The 22,891-nt window shown below is 49.1% G+C and overlaps 2 protein-coding genes across 5 annotated transcripts in view; one reads left to right on the forward strand and one right to left on the reverse strand.

Moving 5' to 3' along the window:
* The window catches only part of ZNRF1 (zinc and ring finger 1), a 91,822-nt gene extending 86,635 nt beyond the window's left edge, over positions 1 to 5,187 (forward strand). The window contains exons 3-5 of one of the 3 annotated variants that reach the window (XM_020963553.2): positions 891 to 996; positions 2,847 to 2,936; positions 3,763 to 5,187. In XM_020963553.2, the coding sequence (XP_020819212.1) occupies positions 891 to 996; positions 2,847 to 2,904 (164 nt within the window). In that variant the 3' untranslated portion in view covers positions 2,905 to 2,936; positions 3,763 to 5,187. The remainder of the gene's footprint in view (positions 1 to 890; positions 997 to 2,846; positions 2,937 to 3,762) is intronic. The other 2 variants (XM_020963554.2, XM_020963551.2) reach the window with 2 other exon arrangements.
* Positions 5,188 to 12,107: 6,920 nt separating this feature from the next.
* Positions 12,108 to 21,979, reverse strand: LDHD (lactate dehydrogenase D). Of its 2 annotated transcripts, none has more exons than XM_078149358.1 (11): positions 21,816 to 21,979; positions 20,434 to 20,546; positions 19,521 to 19,662; positions 17,267 to 17,408; positions 16,713 to 16,872; positions 15,306 to 15,505; positions 13,909 to 14,037; positions 13,638 to 13,726; positions 13,272 to 13,362; positions 12,937 to 13,048; positions 12,108 to 12,638 (listed from the first exon to the last, which is right to left on the reverse strand). In XM_078149358.1, the coding sequence occupies exons 1-11, from the start codon at positions 21,885 to 21,887 to the stop codon at positions 12,473 to 12,475; spliced, it is 1,416 nt and encodes a 471-aa protein (XP_078005484.1). In that variant the 5' UTR covers positions 21,888 to 21,979; the 3' UTR covers positions 12,108 to 12,472. The 2 variants fall into 2 exon arrangements, with proteins under 2 accessions (XP_078005484.1, XP_020819330.1); XM_020963671.2 differs by having other exon boundaries at positions 13,604 to 13,731; positions 21,816 to 21,978.
* Positions 21,980 to 22,891: the final 912 nt, after the last annotated feature.

Raw genomic sequence — 22,891 nt, forward strand, 5'->3', positions numbered from 1 at the left:
GACTCCTTACTGCAGCCAGGGCCCAGCTGGAATGGGATGACATGAATGTGTAATGGACCCAGTCAGTTCTGAGATCTTACAATGGCCGGCAACCCAGTACTGTTCTCTCGTGTCATGCCAGTAGACCGTGCACCCTGGTTTGACTGGAGCTGCAGGCATGCAAAGCCATCTCTCCGTGAGACAGGTGACATCTGCAAGAATCTTGATGTCCCATCCTCCAAGCTGTCTGAAGTAGGCTAGACTGGGGCAGCTAGGTGGGGCAGTGGATAGAGCACTGGCCCTGAAGTCAGGAGACCCTGAGTTCAAATCCAGCCTCAGACCAAACATTTGACACTTACTAGCTATGTGACTCTGGGCAAGTCACTTAACCCCAATTGCCTTAAAAAAAAAAAAAGAAAGAAAGAAGTAGGCTAGACCCCTGGATCAGTAGAGCTCTAAGCATGGCGTCGGCAAACAAACCGACTTTTTAATGAGGCTTGACAAAAAGAGCATCCTTCAGAGCGTACCCTGACTTTGGGTTCCTGTGGGGAGGGAATCAGCTCTACTCTCTGTCTAGCTCTCTGTTTTTCAAAACCTAATTCAGGTTCCACCCCTTCTATGAATATTACCCTCACCATTGCAACCCACGGTGACTTCTATTGTGAGTACCACTCGTTTGGCACTTAATCATCTGTTGCTTTTTGTTGTTTTTTTAACTTTTCCTTCCCCTCAAGTTGCCACCCTGTATCTGTTAGGCCTTGTTTCCTCAGTAAAACACATTCCTAAATGCCTCACTTACCCGTAGCTCCCCCCCCCACCCCGTTAACGGGATGTTGTATATACAGAGGTACTTCATACACATCTGTGCAATGCCTAATGCTGCCTGTGCTCTCTTCTCATCCCCTTCACAGATGATGTGCTGACTAAAGATGCAGGAGAATGTGTTATCTGCCTGGAGGAGCTGCTTCAGGGAGACACTATAGCGAGGCTGCCCTGCCTCTGCATCTATCACAAAAGGTACAGGAAGGTCAGGGGGAGCCCCAGCTTTGAGGCTGCTGTTCTTAGGAGGGGCTCTCTGCGTCCTTCACAGTGCTCTAAAGGAAGGTTCCCCATCCCCATAATGGTGTCATCTTAGAGGGACGGAGGCATGTTGGGCAGATCAAAAGGACAGACCCTGCCATACTGCCCCCACAGAAGACCGTTGTCACTGTCACACAGGTGCCCAGCAGGCCGGCAGAAGAGGGCTGGAGCAAGACTAGTGGGGAGGTGGGGGCTGCCTTTGGCTGGGTACAGCTCCAGCTCTCCTTCCCTAGACAAGCACATTCACATAGAGAGCTGTGCCTCATCCCCCATGCTCGTCACACTCTATCCCAGCTGCAGGACTTGCTCATCATCCTTCTTAGCCATGTCCTCCTCCTTACCGAGTTGGGGCTGAGCTGTGCAGAGAGGGCTGGGCAGGTGCCCAGCAGCCTCCTTTCAGAGGAGGTCTTGGAGACAATATGAAGCACTACCTGTTTAGCAGTGGCACTGAAAGCTGCTATATTTAGCATTGCTGAGGTTTCTCCTGCATGCTCTACCACAGCACCTCAATCTTGTTTCCAAGTGGAAAGAAGACACTTCCTCCCTGATGACTCCATGTTCTCTGCTAAAGAGACATTGTGTACCTTCGGTGGGACAGCACCTGTTCTCCCCCAGCAAACCCCTCCCTCCCTCACCTTCCCGCCCACTTGCAGCATAACTAGCTCCCTGGCTGACATGGTTTTCCAAAGCTCCGGCCCACCGAATCCACTGAGTCCCTGGGAAGCGGCGAGGCTATTAGCGAGCAGGCACTGGGCCAGGATGACCTGATGGAAGTCACTGACTCAGAGACTTGGTATAGTAGGGCCCTGGGGAATCTTTGAAGGAAACAGGATCAGGGTAAGAAAACATTTGGCCCCGGGAAAGAACATAAGCAAATTATCTGGTCCCTCTCTTTGGATATCCCTAGACTATGATTTGCAAATCAGAGAACTGTCCTAAGGAGAACAGTTATAATTCCCTCATGTGGTTCTAACGTTTTATTACCCAACAGGGTTCACACGTTTGTACGTTCTAACCCTCTCCCCAAGTCTCTTCCTTGGTGCTGTCAGGAAGTAGCAGCTTCTTGCCTTTTCCTCCTCCTCCTCCTCCTTCTGCAGCAGAAGGACAGACCCCGACCGCTCAGCTGTGCGGCCAGCCAGCTGCAGCTCCAGTGGTTTTCCCCATGGACAGACTTGTTTGTGAGCCTTGAGATCCTCTTCCTATATGTAGGCTATATATAGGCTAGGAAGCCTATATTTCACTGACCCAAGAAAGACGAAAAGCTAGCCAACCCTTTCTCTTCTTGCTATGCCTTCCCTGCTGTGAAGGCTTGGCGCCTCTGGCCCAGATTTAGCCACTCACTTCTCTCCATCTCTGGTTTGTCTTCCCTCTACTCCGTCTGGGAGGACTGTTTGCAAGGAGAGGCCCCCCTGTCCTCCTGGGCTCATAAATCATAGAACTTTTCAGCTGAAAGGATGGGTTCTTGGGAATCATCTAGACTCATTTTAAATCTATAAAAATGGGCTCAAGAGCCCAGCAGCTTGCCCAGGGTCCAGCAGCTTGCCAGTGGCAGAGCCAGCTCAGTCCCAGTACATCCAGTACAGCTTGAGTCAGCATCTAGTCCTTGAATTTGCCCCCAGGGTCCTGTGTGGTCAGACTTGTGTGCTCTTATTTCTTGGGGGTTTGAGGTCTAAAGATCAGTCCTTTTTAACCTGTTTGGGAATCCTATCCTTTGAAATGTGAATGTGGTGAGAGGCTGGTGATCCCCGTGGTGACTGATGCTGTCGTGCGCTCTCTCTCTGCCTCAGCTGTATAGATTCTTGGTTTGAAGTGAACAGATCCTGTCCAGAGCACCCTTCCGATTGACCATCAGGCATGCTTGCTGACTCCTCTCAAAGGTGAGCCGCTGCAGGAGAGACCTGCTGGGGCCAGGCCTCCCTGGGGGTGATCCTTGGCAAGCATGCTGGGGTTCTTGCTTCAGGCAGGGGTAGGAGGCCACGTTATTCTTAGCACACCAAGCCCTAGGAAGGGGGTGGGAACAGAGTGCAAAATGACAGTTTCATGAAAGGAAAATGCTCGTATCTAGAAGGGGAATAATTGATGGGTACATAATTAGGGAAATGAACTGGACCTGTGGTTTTTTTGGTATGAGAAACTTCTAGATGAGGAAAGTCCCTCTGCCATAACCGATGGTGCCTTCTCTGTCACTTAAAACATAGAGAGAGGGCACTGCTGAGAAATTCAGTAACTTGTCCATAGTCACACAACCACTAAGTGTCAGAGATAGTATTCAAACCCAGGTCTTCCTTGCTCCAAGGCCAGCTCTCTATCCACTGGGCCGCTCTGCATCCCTTTGAGCATAATTCTAGAAACAGTTGGGGCAGGGAAGTGAGAAGCAGTAGCAGAGAAGGTAACTGATACTAACCGTTACAGACCTGGGCTGGCGGGGTCCCTGAACCGTTTTGGCTTCCTGCTTAGGCTTGGTGTTGGAGGGGCTTCTCCCAGAGAAAACCCTGCCTCATAGACTGTCCTGGGGAATCTGACATGCCCCTCTAATTTAAGTGGGCTCTCCCAGGGAGTCCCGTCTAAACCTGAGGGCTCCCACCAGACCCCCAGCAAGGTTCTTGATTTTCTTCATTGGACGGTCACCAGTGGCTGTTTCCCCACCCTGTTGCCCTTCCCATGTGTGGACTTAGGGGTTTGATCGTTCATTTTCTTTCCCAGGGCACCTTGCTTTACTGCTGACCATCCTCTCCCCCATCCCACCTGTCCCTTCAAAGTTCTGGGCTGGTGTTTTGTTTTGTAAAGAAACTGGCCAATACCCTCTAATCCACTCCAGCACCTCAATTGGGTTTTTATTTTCTTCATCGTTTTTGGTTAGTTTTTGTTTTATTTTATTTGATTTATTTCAACTAAACCCCCAGAACAGATGATGTCAGACCAATCAGGGACATCTGCTATTTTTACCTTCACCTCAAATATTGATGACACGGGGAGAGGAGAGGAGCCTGTTGCTGGATTGCGATGCTGAAATCCTGTCATGATGTTTGGCTTCAGGGGGCTCCCCCAGACACCAACAGCAGACATGACACACTGGGCCCCTGGGCCTCTGGTGGGACGGAGCTGCTGCTGGCCCTCTGGCCAGACGGAGCACGACTTATTTATTACAGTCCACAAAAGGACAGCCCCTGGTCCCCAAGACAAGGCTCCCCAGGCACGAGACAGAGCTGGGGACCCATGGGGACAGGGCACCCTTATGCACTGACTTTGAGAGAGTTGTTTCCCCCTTCTCCCTTGAGGACACCAAATCAGATGAGGATGAATTTGAAAGAAGAAACCACGGCAGTCCTCTCCCCGACACCTGCCACCCCCCACCCCCATCCCATGAGGGAAAGGGCATTTTCTTTTACCTTTGAAAGGCATTGTGGGTCTGTCTTTAACGTGTTTACAAACAAACAAGTCTAGTGTCCACTGGTGTTTTTCCTGGTGATGTTTACAAGATTCCTGTTTTGGCGTGACTGAACCCAGCCAAGTCCTCCCTGCCAGCATCCTGTCCCTGTCTTCTCCCTCCTTCCCCTCCCCACTCCGGCCTCGCTCCCAGACCCAGCTTTATGCCCATCTTCAGTTTTGGTTTTGCACTTTCCTCCTCTCGCTTCTAGACTCCACTTGGTGTCATGACTCCTAATTGCCAAAAGACAACACTTCTAAGACCGTTCCTCTTGTTTTCTCTTCCTCTTCCATCTCTTCTCCTCCTCCCTCACCCATTTTTGGGCGTCAGTACAGTTCAGAGGATCTAAAAATCACAAGTGTCCTGCAAAGATGCCTGAACATTTTTCTTAGACCCTTGTGGATATTTTCTCTTTTTTTTTTTCAAAAAACTTTTAAAAATTTATTTAAAAAAAAAAAGGAAAAGAGGTACAGCCACACCCCTGTTTTCAGGCACTCTGTTTGAGAACATTTTAGCCATCAACGTTCACACGTGGCATCAGCCCATGCAGGATAGGTTTATGTATTTATATATTAAAAAGAAAAAACTTAAAACGTTTAAAAAATTGTTCAAAGCTTGGGGGAAAAGCTTTCTTCATTAGTCAAGGTGTTTTGATATGGTATTAAAATAATGTTCAATAAAAGATGCTTGGTGTGATTTTATTTTAATGGAGTTTTGCTTGTGATGCCGAGAAATAGAGATGCTTCAGGCTTTTGCCTCCCTCTCTTAATCTCATGGCCTCCCCATTGAGCCTGGGATTGCTCTGATGGTTGATAGGTGATTGATACATATACCCTATCAGGTTCAGAGGGAAAAAAACTCATATTCACGGTCATTTTTACCGGCTCTGCTGGCCCTTTCTTGCAGGGCTTGGGACCACCTGGTCTAGTGGTGAAAAATTGGGGGCCCAGTAACCAAAGCTGCAATATGTGTTGAATGGAGGCAAGAGATCTTGTCCCATCTGGGAAGAGGCTGGTGCAGAGGGACTCGGAAGGATGAAGGGGAGGGATGGTAGATGGCCTGGCCCAAAGAGGGATTGGCCTTGGATGGATCTCCTTCATTCCTCCCTTTTGCTTATGAACAGTTTGTGTCTTATGCAGTGAGTCGTGATAGCTTCAGTGGGAGCTTACAGAGAGAGGGGCCAGAGAAGACAGAGCCCTCCTGCAGTACAAGAAACAGAAAGGCAGTGAGCCTGAGCTGGCAGGTATGGGCCCTCGTCGTCATAACTCTGCATACCCTCTCTGACCCTGTCACTGCAATAGCATTGTTCAAGACTTAGGCTAATGCCTCTAGCTGCAGATGGTGCTAAGGTCTACGAGCCTTCCTCCCATAGCTATGGCCCTGTATCAGGTGGATGATCCCTTTCACTCTTCCCTACCCCAAAACGTGTTATCTGCAAGAGGCTTTTTGAATAAGGTATATGAAGTTCAGTTATCCAAATACATGTAAAATTAAAAATAGAGAATGCAAGACTTAGGTAAATGCAGCAAATATTTTGAATATGCATCAATTCCAAGTTCTGGCAAAGGGGAGGCAGGTGGAGGGAATGCCAGTACCAAAGAGCTCGCCTTCTCTTCTGAGGGAAAATGTCAGTCATTTTGAATTGCTAGTAAGCTACACTTGTGCCCCAGCTGTTAAGCCCGGTGGTCTGATAGAGTGCTGTTTGGAGTTGGCCCTGGCTTCAAATCTTACCTCATCCACTTATTAGCTATTGGGCGAGCCACTTGGCTTCAGTCTCCTCATCTGCAAAATGAGGAGAGTTAAGCAACCACATTATCCTCCGACTCTATTCTCCAGTCCTGCCTGTGTGCCCATGGGCCAACTCCCTCTGGCCTTGCCTCAGCCCCTGTAAAATGGGGATAGAAACTAGTATTCACATCTGGGAGCACAGCATACTTCAGCTCTTAGTGAACTCGATTGTTTTAAAGATGGACGTGAGGCAAGGGTTAAGCTGTATTTCTGGTTTCTCTGCCAAAGGGAATGAGCTTTGGATAGCAAGGACAGAAGCACAAAGCCAAGCAGGTAGCTGCCCTTGATGGGGTCAAGTAACATGATTGGGGGAGGGGGGAGGACGGACTCTAAGCTCAGGTTGTGAACTGGCAGGTGCGATTGTACGATCTTTGAAAGAGTGTAGGGAATGAAAAAGGTGCTTCAGGATTAGAGGAGAAGTGTCCTGATTGTTGAACGTGGTGTCTTACCGACTGCAGGCCAGCAGGCTAGACCTGGATCCCTGGCAGAATTCGACAACCGCCTTCTTCTTCTTCTTCTCTTCCTCCTCCTCCTTCGCAGTTGGGGTTAAGTGACTTGCCCAGGGTCACACAGCTAGTAAGTGTCAGGCCAGGACCTGTGATCACAGACAGCCAGTGTGTTTTCATTAAGAGCAAATCAAGCCACACTCAGGTTACCACACTGGTAAATCAGAGCAATACTGTAACTCTGGCTTACCTAGGTTTTAGCCAAGCATTTGACAGACTGATGTAACTCTTGTGGAAAAGATGTGTGGTATAACAAGATGACCATTAGATGGATTTAGAACTATTGAATTCCTAGAGCCAAAGAGCAGTGCCTAATGATTGATGTGAATTTGGGTCTCCGTAGGCATCTGTCAGGGTTCTGGGGCATTGGTCCTGTGATGGTCAGCTGCTTTTTATTCCTCAGCGACTTAAAGGCTTATATAGATGGTGTAGTTCTCAGGTTTTCAAATGACCCCAAACTTTGAAGGAGAGCTAACACCCTGGATGGCAGGATTCAGAAATCTTGACGGGCCATAAGACTGGGCTGAATCATTAGGAGATGAAATTTTATAGAAATAAGGGTCAAGTTTCGGGGATTCAGGACATCAATTCCACAAGGGTAAGGGGTGAAGTGCAGGGAGACAGGTCATCTGGAGAGAATGTTTGTCTACTTCTGTGCACTGGAAGTTCCCTGTGAGCCAGCTGTGACTGACGTAGCAGCCGAGAAAAAACTGGAGAAGCATCATGTGTCCAGGTCTAGGGAAGTGATGATCCTGCTGTACTCAGCCTGGTTGCACTGGGTCTAGAACGTTGTGCTTGGTTCTGGACACTTCATTTAGAAAGGTTGGGGGTGAGCTGGCGGGTGTCCAAAGTAGGGCAGCTAGGGTGGTGAAAACCTCAAGTTCATACCATACAAGGGTAGGGTGAAGGAAGGAGCCGTGTTAAGCCTGGAGGAAATAAAAAGGCCCCTTCCCACTCTGATGTTGGGACACCCGGATCAGTTTACCCATGTATAAAATGAGGTTTGAGTTGTTTTTTTTTACTGCTGCTTTTTTGAAACGTTTATTAAAAATGGATAGATTGCTTTATAACTCATTTGTTACTCTGTGCTTCAACCTTCCAAGTCTGTTCTGAACAAGAGACGGCTCCCCAGGGAGTGGCAGGGGCAGGCCTCTGAAAGGCCTTGCTATTAACATGAAGAATGAAGGCTCCCCAGGCTTACTGAGGAGCTAGAGAAACGATCAATCCAGAGGCTTCCTCCTGGGCCTGGAAATCCCACGGTTTCTCTGCCATCACAGAGGATGTCAGATGTGTGTACTTCTCTTCCCGCCTCTGTCTGTCTGTCTGCAGCGTATAGACGTCATCCCCAATCCTGCCTGGCAACTGTGTCTCCCTGTTCTATATTTACTTCCCCTGGCAATGCAGGCCGGGGAAGGAAGTGGCTCTGAAGGAGATCTCCTTGCCTGACCTCTGGACCCATACACCATAGGTTGGACTGAGACACGGATTGGGGGCTGGGGGGAGGCTGGCTTCTGTCAGGAAGTGGGCTGGGATTGCAGGTAAAGGAGCAGGGGCTAAGAGGGGAGATTCAAGGATGGGTGCCCTGCTTAGGTACCCCGAGCCACTTAAAGAACGGTTGCGATTGACCCTCTGGGGCTTGAGAACCAGGCAGCCTAGCCCTGCTCCGTCTTTGAGGCCCTAGATATTGAGGTGAGTCATTTGTGCCATGGAGACTTGTCCTTTTATTTGGCATCCCTAAACCCTCCTTGTGGCCCTCTGTAGGCCTGGGCAGCCCCAAGAGCCAGATTACAGACAGCTCCCTAAGGATGGTGGCCTAAGTCAGGCAGAAATACCACTCCTCAAGGAAGGATTGTAGGCATTAGTGCTGTGATCTTTCCAGCCACTTGAGTGGTTTATAAAAATGATCTAAGAGCTAGCCCCGCTTCTGAAGAGGGAAGAAATTATTCCGCTCTCTCTCAAGGGGATTTCGGGACCCTAGGATCATTCCTGTGGGGGCTGACCTTAACAAATCACCTTTGGAAGCCCAGAATTTGTTGTGGGTTTTTGGTTTTTTTAATGAGCTAATAAAAGGGGAAAGTAGTCCCACCCCTTGGCCTTAAAGATACTGCCGGCCTTGGCCCACCACACTCCCAAGAACAGCTCTAACCAGATTTAAATATAATTGGGAAATATTGAACTACATGAAAATGCAGTAAAACAATGCCTATGTGTGGTTTTCTAAGTCACTGTTACCCTTGGGGGTAGTTATCTAAGGTTTGGTGGCCCCCATTTCTGTAGGAGTTGGGGCCCCCCACCCCACCCAGTCCACTCTTATTTTGCAGATGAGGAAACAGGCCCAGAGATAAGCCGGCTTGCTGAGATCAGACAAGTTGTAGCTGTCCAGCTCCATTTTAGGTGGGGTTTGTTGTTTTTACTTACACTACAGGCTGCTCCTGTGTTACAGGCGCTGAATCTCAGATCTGCCTAACCTCTGCTGCAAATCCAGGAGGACTGCCTTTAAAGGCAGCATGTAGAAAGCAGGCATCCAGGACCCCCAAGGTTGTGAGGGGACAGTCCCCACTCCAAACCCAGATCCCTCTGACTTTCAGGCAGAAGCTACCGGGCTTGAGTTACAGTTGATCCCTCCCCGCAGCAGATGCACTGGGGGAAGCCCCACCCCCCACCCCACTGGAGACTTGCCCCACCTTTCCAAAGGGGTGACCTGCCCGGTATAATACCTTCTTGGTGAACCAATGCAAATAGAGTCCACAGTCAAGAACTGACTCGACCCAGGATAGGGGGTGAGGGCCAAAGGCAGCAGAAGCCAGAGGTCTTCCTAGGGCTCCCCGTGGCTGAAGCACTGGCTAGTGATCTGGGCAAGATTGTGCACAAAGGATAGTGTAGGGACTGGACCCTGGAGACCGAATGAGGCAGCATGTCACAGCGGATGGAATGTTGGATGTGGGGTCAGGCCAGTTTGGGATCAACTTCAGACGTTTTCTGGCTCTGTGGCATTGGGCAAGACAATTTCAATGACTCGGTTTTTCTCATCTGAGAAATGGGTATGGTGGCACCTGCTTCACCGGGCTACTGTGAATGCCCAGTGAGGCAAACTTTAAAGCACCATGTAAATGTTATTAATGGAATTGCCTAAAGGGGCAGAGGCTCTAGGAAGTGTGCGGGCCAGGAGACAGGCACTTGTCTACAGGCATGACCAGGAGCTGCTGGCCTCACCCTGGTTAAAATGTTCCCTTCTGCCCCTCCCCACCCCGCCCAAGTGCCTAGACCTGTGCCCGGTTGGTGCTGCCTAGGATGGAGAGAGCACATTTGAATAGTCTGCTAGTCAGCAGACCTGCGTTCAGAGTCTGCTTAAGATGCCCTCCCCCAGCACAGTTACAGGCAGGTCACTTTTCTCGTCTGCCCTTGGGTTCATATTTTCAGTGCTTACATGGAGTTGTTAGGAAGAAGACGTATTGAAAGTCTTCACGCATTCTGTGTATGACTCCTTATATACAGATGAGAAACTTGAAGTGGGTAATGGCGAAGTGGGAAAAATGAGGGGCTGATGGGACTTAGGCAGATTAACAGAGGTACTGTTAAAAAGGCGGGATTTGAGCACAGGTCCCAGTTCCAAAGCCAGCGAGTGGACTTTCCACTATAATTTGGAGAACAGATAACGTTGTTCTTCTGCTGCCTGAGAAACTGCATCTGTGCCTCAGACCAGACAGAAGCCGGGAGAGGCCCAGGCAGGTGGGCAGAATGGGGGAGGAGAGAAATCCCATCGTAAACCAGGCCCAAGGAGACATTCGCTTTCCAGCCACACCACCTCCACTCAGTTTGCCCAGTGGGAGGAGGCATCCCAGCTTCTGTCTTGTCCTTCAGAAAGCCTAGGACTGCCAAGTTCCCCAGCGGAGCCCTACCAGGAGCCCAGGAGGAATAGTTTGACTTGCATCCCAAGCTGGAAGCACTGGGGGCCAGCAGCTGCCCCAAGTCCTTTCTAGTATATCTGCACACCCTCTGGTGGGTGTTGTGGGAACAGCAGGCCCAGACTGGCAAGAAAGCCAACCAGACTTCGTGTGCTTTTCTACAAACAGTGATGAATGTATATGCCTTGGGGGAATCAGGGGCCACCGGGGCCAAGCTGCCTGAGGGTAGTGCGGATATTTGAACCTAAAGGAACACCAAGTTGAGTCGGACCATGACAAACACAATTCCTTAAATCCCACTTTCCAGGGAAGGGAAGGGTAGTGAGAGACACAAGGTAAAGCTGTTGGTGTTAAGTGACTTGCCCAGGGTCACACAGCTAGTAAGTGTCAAGTGTCTGGGGTCAGATTTGAACTCATGTCCTCCTGACTCCAAAGCTGGAGCTCTATGCACTGGGCCACCTAGCTGCCCCATGTTCTCTTCTTGAATAACTGGAACTGAGCTCTTAAAATAACCATTGCTAGTGGGAAAACAGAAGGGGTACATTCAGAATCATCGAATAGCACTCAGAATCAGAAATCATGGATTCTCCTTAGCTACACTGCTTGGGCACTAGGACTTTCCTCGGTAAAATAATCATGTAGAAACTACAGAGGCTTAGTAGGGATGTAGTGTTACCATAATCCTGGCCACAAGACTGTTGTAGGGTGTTGATAAGCCCCCAAAGCTAAAGCTGCATTTGAGTATAATGTTCAGGACAAGAAAGTTGATAGCTAGACCACTGACCTGGTCAGACATCTTAGATTATGTTTCCCTCTGGGTGTCATATTTTAGAAAAACATCCACATAGTGGGACGTGTCTAACAGAAGGCAGTTGATATGGAAACTGCCCTGTGAGAATTGGGTGAAAGAACTTACAGAGAAGGAGGGATAGGTGAATGTTGCTCTCCAAGGGCTGTTTCAGATGATCAGCTCTGGCAAAACTGAGACTGATAGCTAGACTTTACAGAGGTGCAAATTTGGGCACAAGGAAGAACTTTGTCCGAAGGATGGGATGGTCTGACCAGTGCACCAGGGAGGTCTGCCAAAGATAACTGGATGCTTATCTGTAAGGGACATCCTAGAGGGAATTCCTATATGGGGTAGGAGGTCAGGTTAGATAACCCTCCAGCACCAAAGATGGTACTTCCAGAGATCTCAGGAGCTCAGGTGGCATTGCCTCCAGACCATCCCCCCCCCCCCAACCCCGACTGCTCCAGCCTTTCCCTCGTGAGGTCACTTTAGTGTTTTATCATAAGCCAAAGAACAAGAGGAGGGGAAGGCTTTTGGCTGAGACCCTGTGCTGGGTGAAAGCTGAGGATCCTGCCTTCCACACAGCTTCTAGGTTGATGAGCCTGGGTGAGAAATACAAAAGAGAGAGAGCCTTGAAAAGGGCAATGCTAAAAATGTTTACTTAGAGAAATCACAATAGACAAACAGGCTGAGCTAGTCAAGTAAGCAGTAAGCCCTCTGCTGTGGCCTTCTTGCTTTCCCAGGACACTTAGGGGTGACCTAAACCAGTGTTTGGGGGCCTTGGGAGTTTTGCCCAGGTGGAAGATGATCTCCTTCTCCATTAAAATCTTTGCCACACGCAGCCCACCTCACCAAATCTCTCTGAGGTGACCTCTCCCAGGACCACCCATCAACCCAGCTGATGACGCTCTGGACTTTCTTCTTATCTCTAGCCCCGTCTCCACAACCTGATCCCTGCAAGGGGAGCAGCTCCTTGTCCAGCAGAAGGGCCTGGCCTTCACAGCACTTTGCCAGGGTTCATGAGGTTCTTGGGGTCCAGGACTGATTTGATCTGCCTCATTATCTCTATGCCCACAGGGCCGATCTCCTCCTTCAGTAGCTGGCGTTTGCCCAGACCGATGCCGTGCTCCCCCGTGCAGGTCCCATTCGTGGCCAACGCGTTCCTAGGGTATACAGCCCAAGAGCCAGTGCCTTTCGCAGAGCCTCTCAAGAGGCCGGTAAGCTTTTGTGGTTTCTTCTGTGCTTGAAGAGGACCGCTCAGCTTGGAACTGACACCAGGTTCCAAGAACACAGAGGGGCCAGCTGCCTCCTTCCTCCCAACTCTCTCCCCAGAGATGGAATATGTCCTTTGAACCCCACACTCCTGTCCCTGAGCCTGCGGTTCCTGCCCACCTGCTCTGATCCCCACATCCCCACCGCCCCACCTGCCCTCCCGACTGAGAAATCAGTGGAATCTTGTACCTTCCCAGCTGTTCCACAAACTCCATTACCCGGCGGTATTCATCAGCATCCTCAGAGTTGAACACTAAGATGCAGTGAAAGTTTCCATCCCCAACATGCCCGACTAGGGCTCCTAGGAAGGGAGAAAGAGCTGGGGGCCCAATGCCAGACATCACTGCCTGTCCTGCCCCCCTCCTCCCAACACACACATCCCTACTCAAACCCCAACCCTTGACCCTCTCTGACTCAGTCTCTCCTTCCTGCCCCTGAACTCCACCTCCTCTCTTCTGGTCTGGAAGAGGTCGGGACCCTGGGGGAATAGACACGAGGGCAGGGAGGAGGATTGGGGAGGTTACCTGTGAGTCCAAAAGCTTTCAGGTCCTTCTTGGCCTGTACCATAATCTCTGGGAGCCGTGAAATGGGGACACAGACGTCTGTAGAGTAACCCTGAGTGGGTGAGGGATAAGGATACTGTCAGGTCCATCAGTGGCTGCCCCCTGGCAAGATATGCTCTACCTTCTTTCCTCCTCCAGCACAGGAAAAGGGGCTCCTCAGGGAGCTTAGATGGAGAATGATGGGGAAGGTCCCAGAGCATGGGGTGGAAGGGAATCTGCCCACCCCCTAAGTGCTTGGGGAAAGAGGGGCCCTGTCTCACATCTGCTTGTCCCTTCTCCCAGCCCTGGCTCACCTTGCAGCCAGGCCTAAGAGCCAGGGCAGCATACCAGGCATTGTGGCGAGCTGTCCACAGTCGGCTCCTCTCCTCCGGATCCTTGGACCATGCAAAATGGGAGCTTCCATTCTGCCGCACAATCTGCTCTGTAGGGGATCCTTGTCACCTTAGGCCCCTTTTACCTCCCTTCAAGATCCAGGGGAGATCCTGCCCCGGGGCAGCCACAGTCCTACTGGACTGGTCTCGCCAGGGGCCAGGTTGTTGGGATGGGACTCCCCACCCTGCACACCACCTCTCCTCCCCAAAGCTGGAGGAAGCCTCACCTGCCCTCTGCACCTGCTCCTCCAGCAATTTCTGGGAGCCATGGAACTCCAAGAAGAGGGTGGGAGTCACAGCATTGGTCAGACCACTGTATTTATTGCAGGCATCTATCATAACATCATCCAGGAACTCTGGAGAATGAGGGATGAGGTGGTAGGGGAGGGGCAGAAGAGGAGAGTGGAGAAGAGGCAGGAAGTTCAGACCGTGGCAAAGAGGAACACCTCCCCCCCACACACACACACCTGGAATGACCTCTTCCACCAATCCGTCCACCTCCAGCAGTCAACACAGTGCCTGGCACATAGTGCCTGCTTAATGAATGTTGACTCATTGATTGATTGGGTACATCTCATAGGATTATCATATTTAATCACTCATTAATTAAGTAAATTACTCACTACTATGAGCTAGGCACTACATAGAGTAGAAAGGACCTAGGCTTTTAGACCAATAGTTCTTCAGCTGGAGTCTAAGGATAGATTTCAGGGGATCTGAGAACTATTTCCACATAATTGGTTTCCTTTATAATCTTCCATTTAATTTATGCATGTAGAAACATTATCCGGGGAAAGGCTCCATTGGCTTCACCAGACAGCCCCATTCTAGGCCAACCACCTCATTTTATCACCAAAAAGACCGACGCTCAAGGAGGACACATGGTTGGCTGAGGGTCACAGAAATTGGACCCATATATTCCGATTCCAGACCCAGTATTCTTGACACTCCATCAACCAAACTCAAGATGAAATTATGCAAAGTAGTTCACGTATGATGTAAATTAGAATGAGGGCCAAACATGGTGACACGTGCCTATGACCCCTGCTACCGGGGACACTTGAGCTCAGGAGTTCTGAGCTGCTTTGGGCTAAACCGATCAGGGGTCTAGAGTAAGTCTGGCACCAATATGGTGAGCTCCTGGGAGGAGGGGGTGGTGCTATCAGGCAGCCCAAGGCAGTTGATCAGTAGTGGGAAATGGCCCATGAAAGACCTCAGCACCTACAACCCGAGTGAGAAAGAGAGACACAGTCTCCTCCTCTTCCCCATCAAAAAAAAAAATTAGGGCAATGAATAACAAGGGAGCTATGAAGTTATGTTCCCCAATACACTGAGAAGCTGGGAGGGATAAGGAAAGTGTACTCCTGGAGGGGAAGTGACTTGCCCAGGGTCACACTGCTCCTTCATGATAAAGGTGGGGCTAATGCCCAGGTCTTCCTGATCCCTAGTCCAGGGCTCTTCTGCTATACCGGGCTGTCACCTGAGGGTGGGATTAGATTCTCCGAGGTGTTAAGCAATGGACACCCTATTTTCAAAGCTCTCCAGCCATGAGGAGTGGGAGTGGGGCAGAGGACCCCCCCCATCTTCCTTCCAACTGAACAGGCCCCCTGACCCTAGCCCTTACCAATGCGTGCCACAGGCAATCCACTCTGGATTATCTGCACAGTGCTATCCACAGCAGCCTGGAGGCTGGGGAAGGCACAGACCACAGCTGTGGTGGCCTCGGGGATGCCGTGTAGTCGAAGTGTTGCTGTGGTGATGAGGCCCAGGGTCCCTTCTGAGCCAACAAACAGTCCCGTCAGGTTGTAGCCAGCTGAGCTTTTCCTGAACCCCCAGGAACACAAGAATGGTTACTGGGGTCAGTTCCAAGATAGTACCCATGTGACCCAGGCTCATAGGAACAGATTTCGAGCTAAAAGGGCCCTTAGAAGCCATGTGGTCCAACCCCCTCATTTTACAAAATAAAGACATAAAGTAATCTGCCCAGTCACAACCAGCATTCGAACCCAGACCCTCTACTCCAAATCCAGCATTCTTTCCAACCTCCCTTCCTCAGGAATCAGGGATGAGCTCTGCACAGCCCTAGGTGGCAATCTGGGAGCCAGGGCCTGACCTACTTAAGCCTTCAGTGACGCCCTCTCTGTTTCCCAGTGGCTGGGACCAAGGTCTAGAGAACTTGAGTGGATCACCGTCCAAGGGTCAGAAGAGATCATTTCCTCCAACTCCTTCATTTTACAGATGAGGAAACAGGTTCAAAGAGAGGTCTATTGCTCAGAGTCATACAGCTAGACAGTAAGAGAGCTGCAACTCAAACTCATGTCTCCTGGCTCCTAGTACAAGGACCCTTCCAGTAGACCAGACGACACTCTGTCACAACTGGAGGCCATCTGAGGCCAAATACACAATGACTACAGCAGTATAAGTGGGAAGATCAGCAATAAAACAATTGGAACTGAGCAGCGAAGTTGGAATGACCAAGCCTGTCCCCAAAGAAGGGGCGGGAGAAGGCACAGCCCTTCCTGGGGGACAATACTACATAGAGTGTCATGCTTTTTAAAAACATATGGTAACCACAATTGCCTAAAAATAAGAATAAAAAAATGTTAAGTTTTGCTAAACTGGAGGGGGATGGGGTTTCCTCTTTTATGAGGGATGGTTCTCAGGGAGGAGACTCAAGAGGGGACATATTGAGAAATACAGGTGATATAAAATATTTCTATTTTTTAATATCGATTTTTTTTTCAAAATATGGAGCCATGCCAACCATAAAAAAGGATAAATCTGGCCAAGGATGAAAAAAAAAATAGAATGTTTTCCAAGAAATCAGTTGAGGAATAGCTTCTGGTTTATCTGCCGCTTTGGTTAATCTGTATTATTTTCCCCTTCGAGAATGTGGGCAAGACAGGGTTAGTCCCTCAACAGATTCCATCTGCCTACTGACTCCCCAGGGCTAGTTGGCACCTGGGTTGCTGGGTTCCTGACCCTAACTCTCAATACCCCTAGCCCTTACCACCACCCCAACCCAACTCACTGGAATCGGCGCCCTTGACCTGAGGTGTGAAGGATCTGCCCATCTGCCAACACAACTTCCAAGTTGACAACATTCTCCAGCATGGTGCCATACCGAACCGCATTGGTACCTGAGGCCCCAGTAGCTGCCATGCCACAGAGGGAGGCATCAGCTCCTGGATCTTGGAAGAAAGAGTACGCAGGGGGAAAAGAGTGACATTGGAAGAAAGGGTGGAGCTGCCAAGAGGTCTCTGGGGGAAACCAACCCATTGGCTTTGGGGGGGGTGAGCAGCAGATGGCTTGAGCCATGTCCATTTGTCTGATGTCCTGAGAATGGGACTAGGCAGTCTGGGAGAAAGTGGCCAAGCCTTAAAGCATAGGCATGTATGGTCAGGGTGAAGAAAGAAGCCAGAAACTCCAAGCTGAGTCCAGCCATCCTCCCTAAAACACCTACAAGGACCCTCTCCAGAGCTATTATAGAGGTCAGTTCCCTGAGAAGGGAGGGAAGGAAACCCCATGGTATTCCTGGAACAAGAGAAAATGCCCCAGAGTTTGAGCCTGTCCCCCAAGTCATACCCACTGGAAACCAGAGACCAGTATCCCTGAGGTAGGAATTGAGGGCTTTACGGGTGACCCCGGGCTCCACAGTCACTGAAAAATCATCCACACTCAGATCCAAGATACGGTCCATACGGGTGAGGTTAAAGCAGATGCCACCCTGTCAAAGAAGTAAGGGAAGACAGAGAAGGGAAAGAGGTCAGATGGGTCTCCATCTGCCCCCCCCACACCCTCTGAAGTTCTCCAGATTCCCTCCACACAGCCCTTTATTGATTGATAGATGCTGAGAGATAAGTGTCCAGGAAATATGAGGGAAGAAGAAAGGAAAGGGAAGGTGTAAGGGAAACTGAGGAGGTCCTCCCCAGCCCCTTACATGACCACCTCCTGACGTGACATAAGGGATGTAATTTAAAGTTGGAATGTGTGACTGGGAGCAGCAAGGGAACGGAACATCAAAGAATAAACAAACTATGTTCCCCGGGTGGAACAACTCTTATCTCAACAAATATGTGTGTGTCCAAGGATCTGGCCCATCCTTGGATACATACATAAAAAATAGGCATCTGGAACTCTGGCCAAGCTCCCTCTTTGTTCTAAGGTTGTTTTCCCGCGGTTTACATAGATATAAAAAGGGCCACTTGGGAAAGGGACCTTTGGAGGTCTTGGTTTCAGAGATGGGGACTCCCACTCTGTTGGTTTTTCCCAGTCAGGACCCTGATGGCCGTTTCTCTTGAAGTCTCCCTAGTCATTAAGTCAGGTGTTGGAGCTTCTTTATTTCTTTGTTTATTTCTATCCTTTCTTTGTTCTATGTTGATTCACTAGATCGTATGCATATGTACATTATTTTAATTCCTACTTCTCTATGCTTTAAGCATTATCAAATAAACCCAATTACTTGTTCAATTAGTATGGAGTGTGTCATTGTGTCTTAAAATCAGAACCTAAAGTGAAAGTACTGCGCAGTCCATAATCCCCTTTCCATTACAGAAGGGAAGAGGTAATCCCACTGAGGACCCTAGAAATAAAAGCTCCAGATTAAAGCAAGGTAGGAGAGTGCCCCCAGCAGAGCCAAGCTCAAGGGGCACACACTCTTTGAGAAGGAAGAACATGATTGTTTCTAGGATACCAAGACCTTCAGCTGCCCCCAGGTTCTGCTTCTGATGGAGGGCCAAGGGCAGAGGTGTAGAGGATTCAAGTTGTGTTCTCTGAGCCCAACTTGAGAAGCTCAGCGCTATGCCCCAATATACCAAGCTTCCCTTAAGAATCCATGATGGCGGGACAGCTAGGTGGTGCAATGGATAGAGCACCAGCCTTGTAATGAGGAGGTTCTGAGTTCACATCTGGTCTCAAGACACTTAACAGTTACTAGCTGTGTGACCTTGGGCAAGTCACTTAACCCCAATTGCCTCATCAAAAAAAAAATCCATGATGGGTAATCCACTTTGGAGTTTTTTTTCTTTTAATTTTTTTTCTTTGCTAAAAGAGGTGGCTCTGTGGGAGCAGGGAGGGGAAGGGATACGGGGGAAATGTAGGTTATAAATATACACATACACACATATATGCATATTTAAAGATCAATAAAAATTGGTTTAAAAACAAGAATTCATGATGTACTCATGAACTTTTTTTTTTAAGTTGCCTCCCCCCCTCCTTTTTTTTCACTCTACCACATTTATGCAATTTAGGATCTTAAGAGAGATGAAGTGATTTGCCCAAAGGCAATATTTGAACCCAGGCTTCTTGGCTTCTACATCAATTCTTTTTCTATTATACCATGTCCAGATAACATAACTAGTTAACACCAGAGGCAGACCTCAAATTTTCTTAACTTCAAAGCCAGCACATACTGCCTCTCTCTCTCCTAAATTTCACTTTGTCTGTAAGTCCCATTTTCTCATGGGGCCAGTATAGGTGCTAGCCCATTACCCTTGTGACCCTTCACCTAGAATTCTGTGCTGCCCAATTATCCAGGATTCCCAGGCCACTGTGCCTAGTTGAGGGGTGGGGTGGGGAAGGAAATAGCAAGACTCACTAAGTAGGGAGGAGGGGTGTTAAGGATAGAGCTGGGAAGTAGCAAATATTGAAGGGGTGGAGTCAACATCTTGCCTTACTCAATCAGAGATGAGAGAGACAGATTCTAGTATAATAGGGTTCAAATTGGGGAAAGGAACCTGGAGGAATTTGGGTGGAGGTAAGGAGACAACAGTATCAAAGATGGAGAGGAAAAGTGACCCTACTTTAAAAAGACCCAGCCTCCCAGCCCTGGCCATACCTTTATAGCATTGACACCACCTTCCAGCCCTGTCCCAGTGCCAAAGGGAATAATGGGGATTCTGTGATCATAACACAATGCTGCCAGCCGGCTGACCTGCTCCACATTCTGGGGCCAGACAACGGCATCTGGGGGGCTGCACCTGCCAGAAGAGACAAGGCTGGAGAAGGCTGGCAGATCACAGCTCAAAAGAGAGCCAACCAGGTCCTCAGACTGCGAGATGGCGAGCAGTAGACAGTACTCAAAGGGTAATCTCTTTGCTAAGGTCCAGGAGCAAAAGAGAATACTCCCGGAGTAGGAGACCAAACAGCAATATTCTTCACTGGCATGCTGAACTGTGTCTCCATCCAAGCGTCAGGAGCAAAGCTCTCCAGGGAAAGGGCTTCAGGAGAGACCAGGCAGGAACGGACCCTGACGACTTGATCCCCACTCCTGAAACCTTAGGTCCCTCTTCTATCAAACCCAGAACAAAATCAAGCACTGAAGGGCATATCAAAATGGGTAGAAGAATGAACCAGATTCATAGACTAAGAAAGAAGAATTTGGGAATGTTTGAGTTCCCTAATCCCAACCCTTATTATACAGACAAACTAGGACCCAGAAAGAACTGACATCCCGAAGGTTACCTATCTGGTTTAAAGCAGAGGATAGCTTCTTATCGTTAGATACAGGTACAGAAAAGCCAGATACAGGACAAATCAGGAGGGGGAGGGAAAGCAGAGGCCTCCAGAGAGAAGGAACTGGAGGACAGACAGTAGAGGAGAGAGCCCAAGTGCTCTCATTGCCAGCACCAAGAGTTCTGCTTGGCCACGTGGCCACTCTGACTCATCTGTCTTCTGGATTTAAGGCTGAGGTGGACGAATTCAGCAGCATAGGACACAAGGACACACTTGCCCCCTGCCCTACCACCTACCTGTGCATAGATTCATCATGACCATGCTGTTCAAGCACCACACCAGCTGTGGACACATTGGGCTCCCCGACCACTGCCTTCAGTGCCTCCACAAAATCTGCACTGACCTTTTCCTGCAAGGATCACAAGGGGGCAGTATTTCAGGGTTCTGGCACATCTGGACTCTTAGGGGAAGATAATCAATCAGACAATCAGCAAACATTTATTAATGTGTCAGGCATTGAGCTAGGCCCTGGGGATAAAAAGATGAATATCAAGTAACATCTACCTTCAAGGAGCTTACATGAGGGGGTGTTAGGGGAAAATAGAAATTTGTTAATTAACAAAAATAAAATGTAATTTTAAAAAGAAAAAGCTTATTAAAGTACATACTTTTCTTTCTTTTTTATTAAAAAAAACCTTTCTAACATGTAAAATAGCCTTTATCAGTTTCAAGAAAGCTCTTCTATGTTGTTTTGCTTTTTTTTGAGGGGAATTGTGCTGGAGAGGGTTCCATTGTGAATTTGTTGGGGTTCATACCCTGTGGGGTGGGGAACCCATGTCCTCGAGGCCCAAGGTTCCCCATCCCTGCCTTATGTTAAAACTAAATTTGTCAATTTAAAAACTTAAACACTCATCCTTACATGCCCCCGCTGTGTTAGCAGAGAGGTATTGAAGATAAAACCTACTGACAGAACAGGATACTGCTGTGTGCAGTTTTTCAGAACTGCTATATAAAATGAGGCCCAATGTCCTTTACATGGCAACAGCTTAAGTGACAGGCTCTGCCTAATTTAGGGAAGTAAAAGATTCAGAGACTAAAAGGACAAACTTAGAATGGACCTCAGAGATCAATTTGTCCATTCCCCTGTTTTATGAATAGAAAAATGGTAGCCCCAAGAGTTCTGGTTCGTTCAAGTTGAAAAGCACCTTTGCCTGTCACATGTAACCGAGGCTCAGAGGCAAGGTGTGATTGCCCAATACCCATGGCACGTTAAGGACAGTCAGCTGACACCTAAATCTCCAGAGTGCATTTAAACAGGCCAATGAAACCTTAAGCCAAAGGAACTCTATTTTCCCAGCCCTTACTCCAAGTTCCTTCCAGGAAATCTAGCTAAGGTGCCCACTCCTTTGGGCTACAGTGCTGACAAGCTAGTGTCACCAAGGAGCCCCAGGGTAGGCTGGCAATGCCAATGTGGAGGAGGGGTACTTTAAACCTTTGCAGCTTTCTCTCCCCACCCCTACTTCCAGAGGATCCCTGGGTAACCCCTCAAGGTCAAGAGAAGCTGCCTAAGGGGGGCTTCGGTGGGGAGCCTGAGAGGTCGCTGTGGGGAGGAGGGGAGCCCAGCCTCTCCACCCGTCATGACGGTCGCGGGGTCCCCTGCCAAGCTGTGAGTCATTACCTGCTGCCCCTTCGAGCAATAACTCCTCCAGCTGCTTAGAATGCGAGCGGCTCCCCGGAGCTGTCCCGCCATAACGAAGGAGGCCGAGGACCCGAGAATCTCGGCTCTGCCGCGCCACCGAGGAGATCAAAGCAGGTCATCTAGGACCCTGGCTCTGGGAGGAATCAAAGGAAAACCACCAACCACTCACCACTCTCAGCAGCACGGCGATCCTATTGGCTGCTGCGGGAGGCCGGCTCTCTTAAGGTAGGCCGGGCTGTTAAGGCAGTTAAGCTAAATTCTACTCCGGAGTTACCCAGCTCCCCGTGCTGGGGCTGAGATCGGGGTAAATCATTGACTTGAAATGTGCCCTTTACTCCAGACTCTTGTCACTGTTTCTGGCTAGGTGAGGCTGGTGAGTAAGCTCCCCATCGCTGGACGCCTTCAAGAGGAGGCTGAACCACAAATTTAGTTTCAACACATTGGCCGAACCTCACGAAACTCACGATGAAACCCCCCCACCAAACACAATCCACCCCCCAAAAAGCGAAGGAAAACAGCACAGAAGAGTTGATTGAGACCAAGAGAAGTTTATTATCAACAAGTATCTTGCTAAGCGCCTACCTGTGTAGCAGACATTGGAGATACAAAAACCTAACTGGTCTTCTTCCCATCCCTCTGCCTCATCTCTTCCCATTCTAATCCATTCAGCTGCCAAAGGTTCCTCCTAAAGTCCAGCTCTGACCATGTCACCCACACCCCTCAACTCCAGTGGCTTCCTATTACCTCAAGGATCAAATATAAAATCTTCTGTTTGGCTTTTAAAACTTTTCACAAGGTAAATGACAAATGTTGGAGGGGATGTGGGAAAAATGAGACATTAATGCACTGTTGGTGGAGTTGTGAACTGATTCAGCCATTCTGGAAAGCAATTTGGAACTATGCCCAAAGGACTATAAAACCATGCATACCCTTAGACCTAGCAATACCACTACTAGGTCTGTAAACCAAAAGAGATTAAAAAAAAAGGGAAAAGGAAAAGAACCTATACATACAAAAATATTTATAGCAGCTCTTTTCTGGGAGCAAAGACTTGG

Source organism: Phascolarctos cinereus, unplaced genomic scaffold (assembly GCF_003287225.1).
Source record: "Phascolarctos cinereus isolate Bilbo 61053 unplaced genomic scaffold, phaCin_HiC Scaffold_2;HRSCAF=192, whole genome shotgun sequence".
NCBI classification, from domain to species: Eukaryota; Metazoa; Chordata; class Mammalia; order Diprotodontia; family Phascolarctidae; genus Phascolarctos; species Phascolarctos cinereus.

Excerpts from the sequence above, each read along its gene's own strand:
- LDHD (XM_020963671.2), bottom strand. The coding sequence starts at position 21,887 with ATGGCGGGACAGCTCCGGGGAGCCGCTCGCATTCTAAGCAGCTGGAGG. Across the intron at positions 14,038-15,305 it reads ATTGCCTGTGGCACGCATTG|AGTTCCTGGATGATGTTATG; the intron begins GTAAGGGCTAGG and ends CTCATTCTCCAG. Across the intron at positions 13,363-13,603 it reads CTCTTAGGCCTGGCTGCAAG|GGTTACTCTACAGACGTCTG; the intron begins GTGAGCCAGGGC and ends TCACCCACTCAG.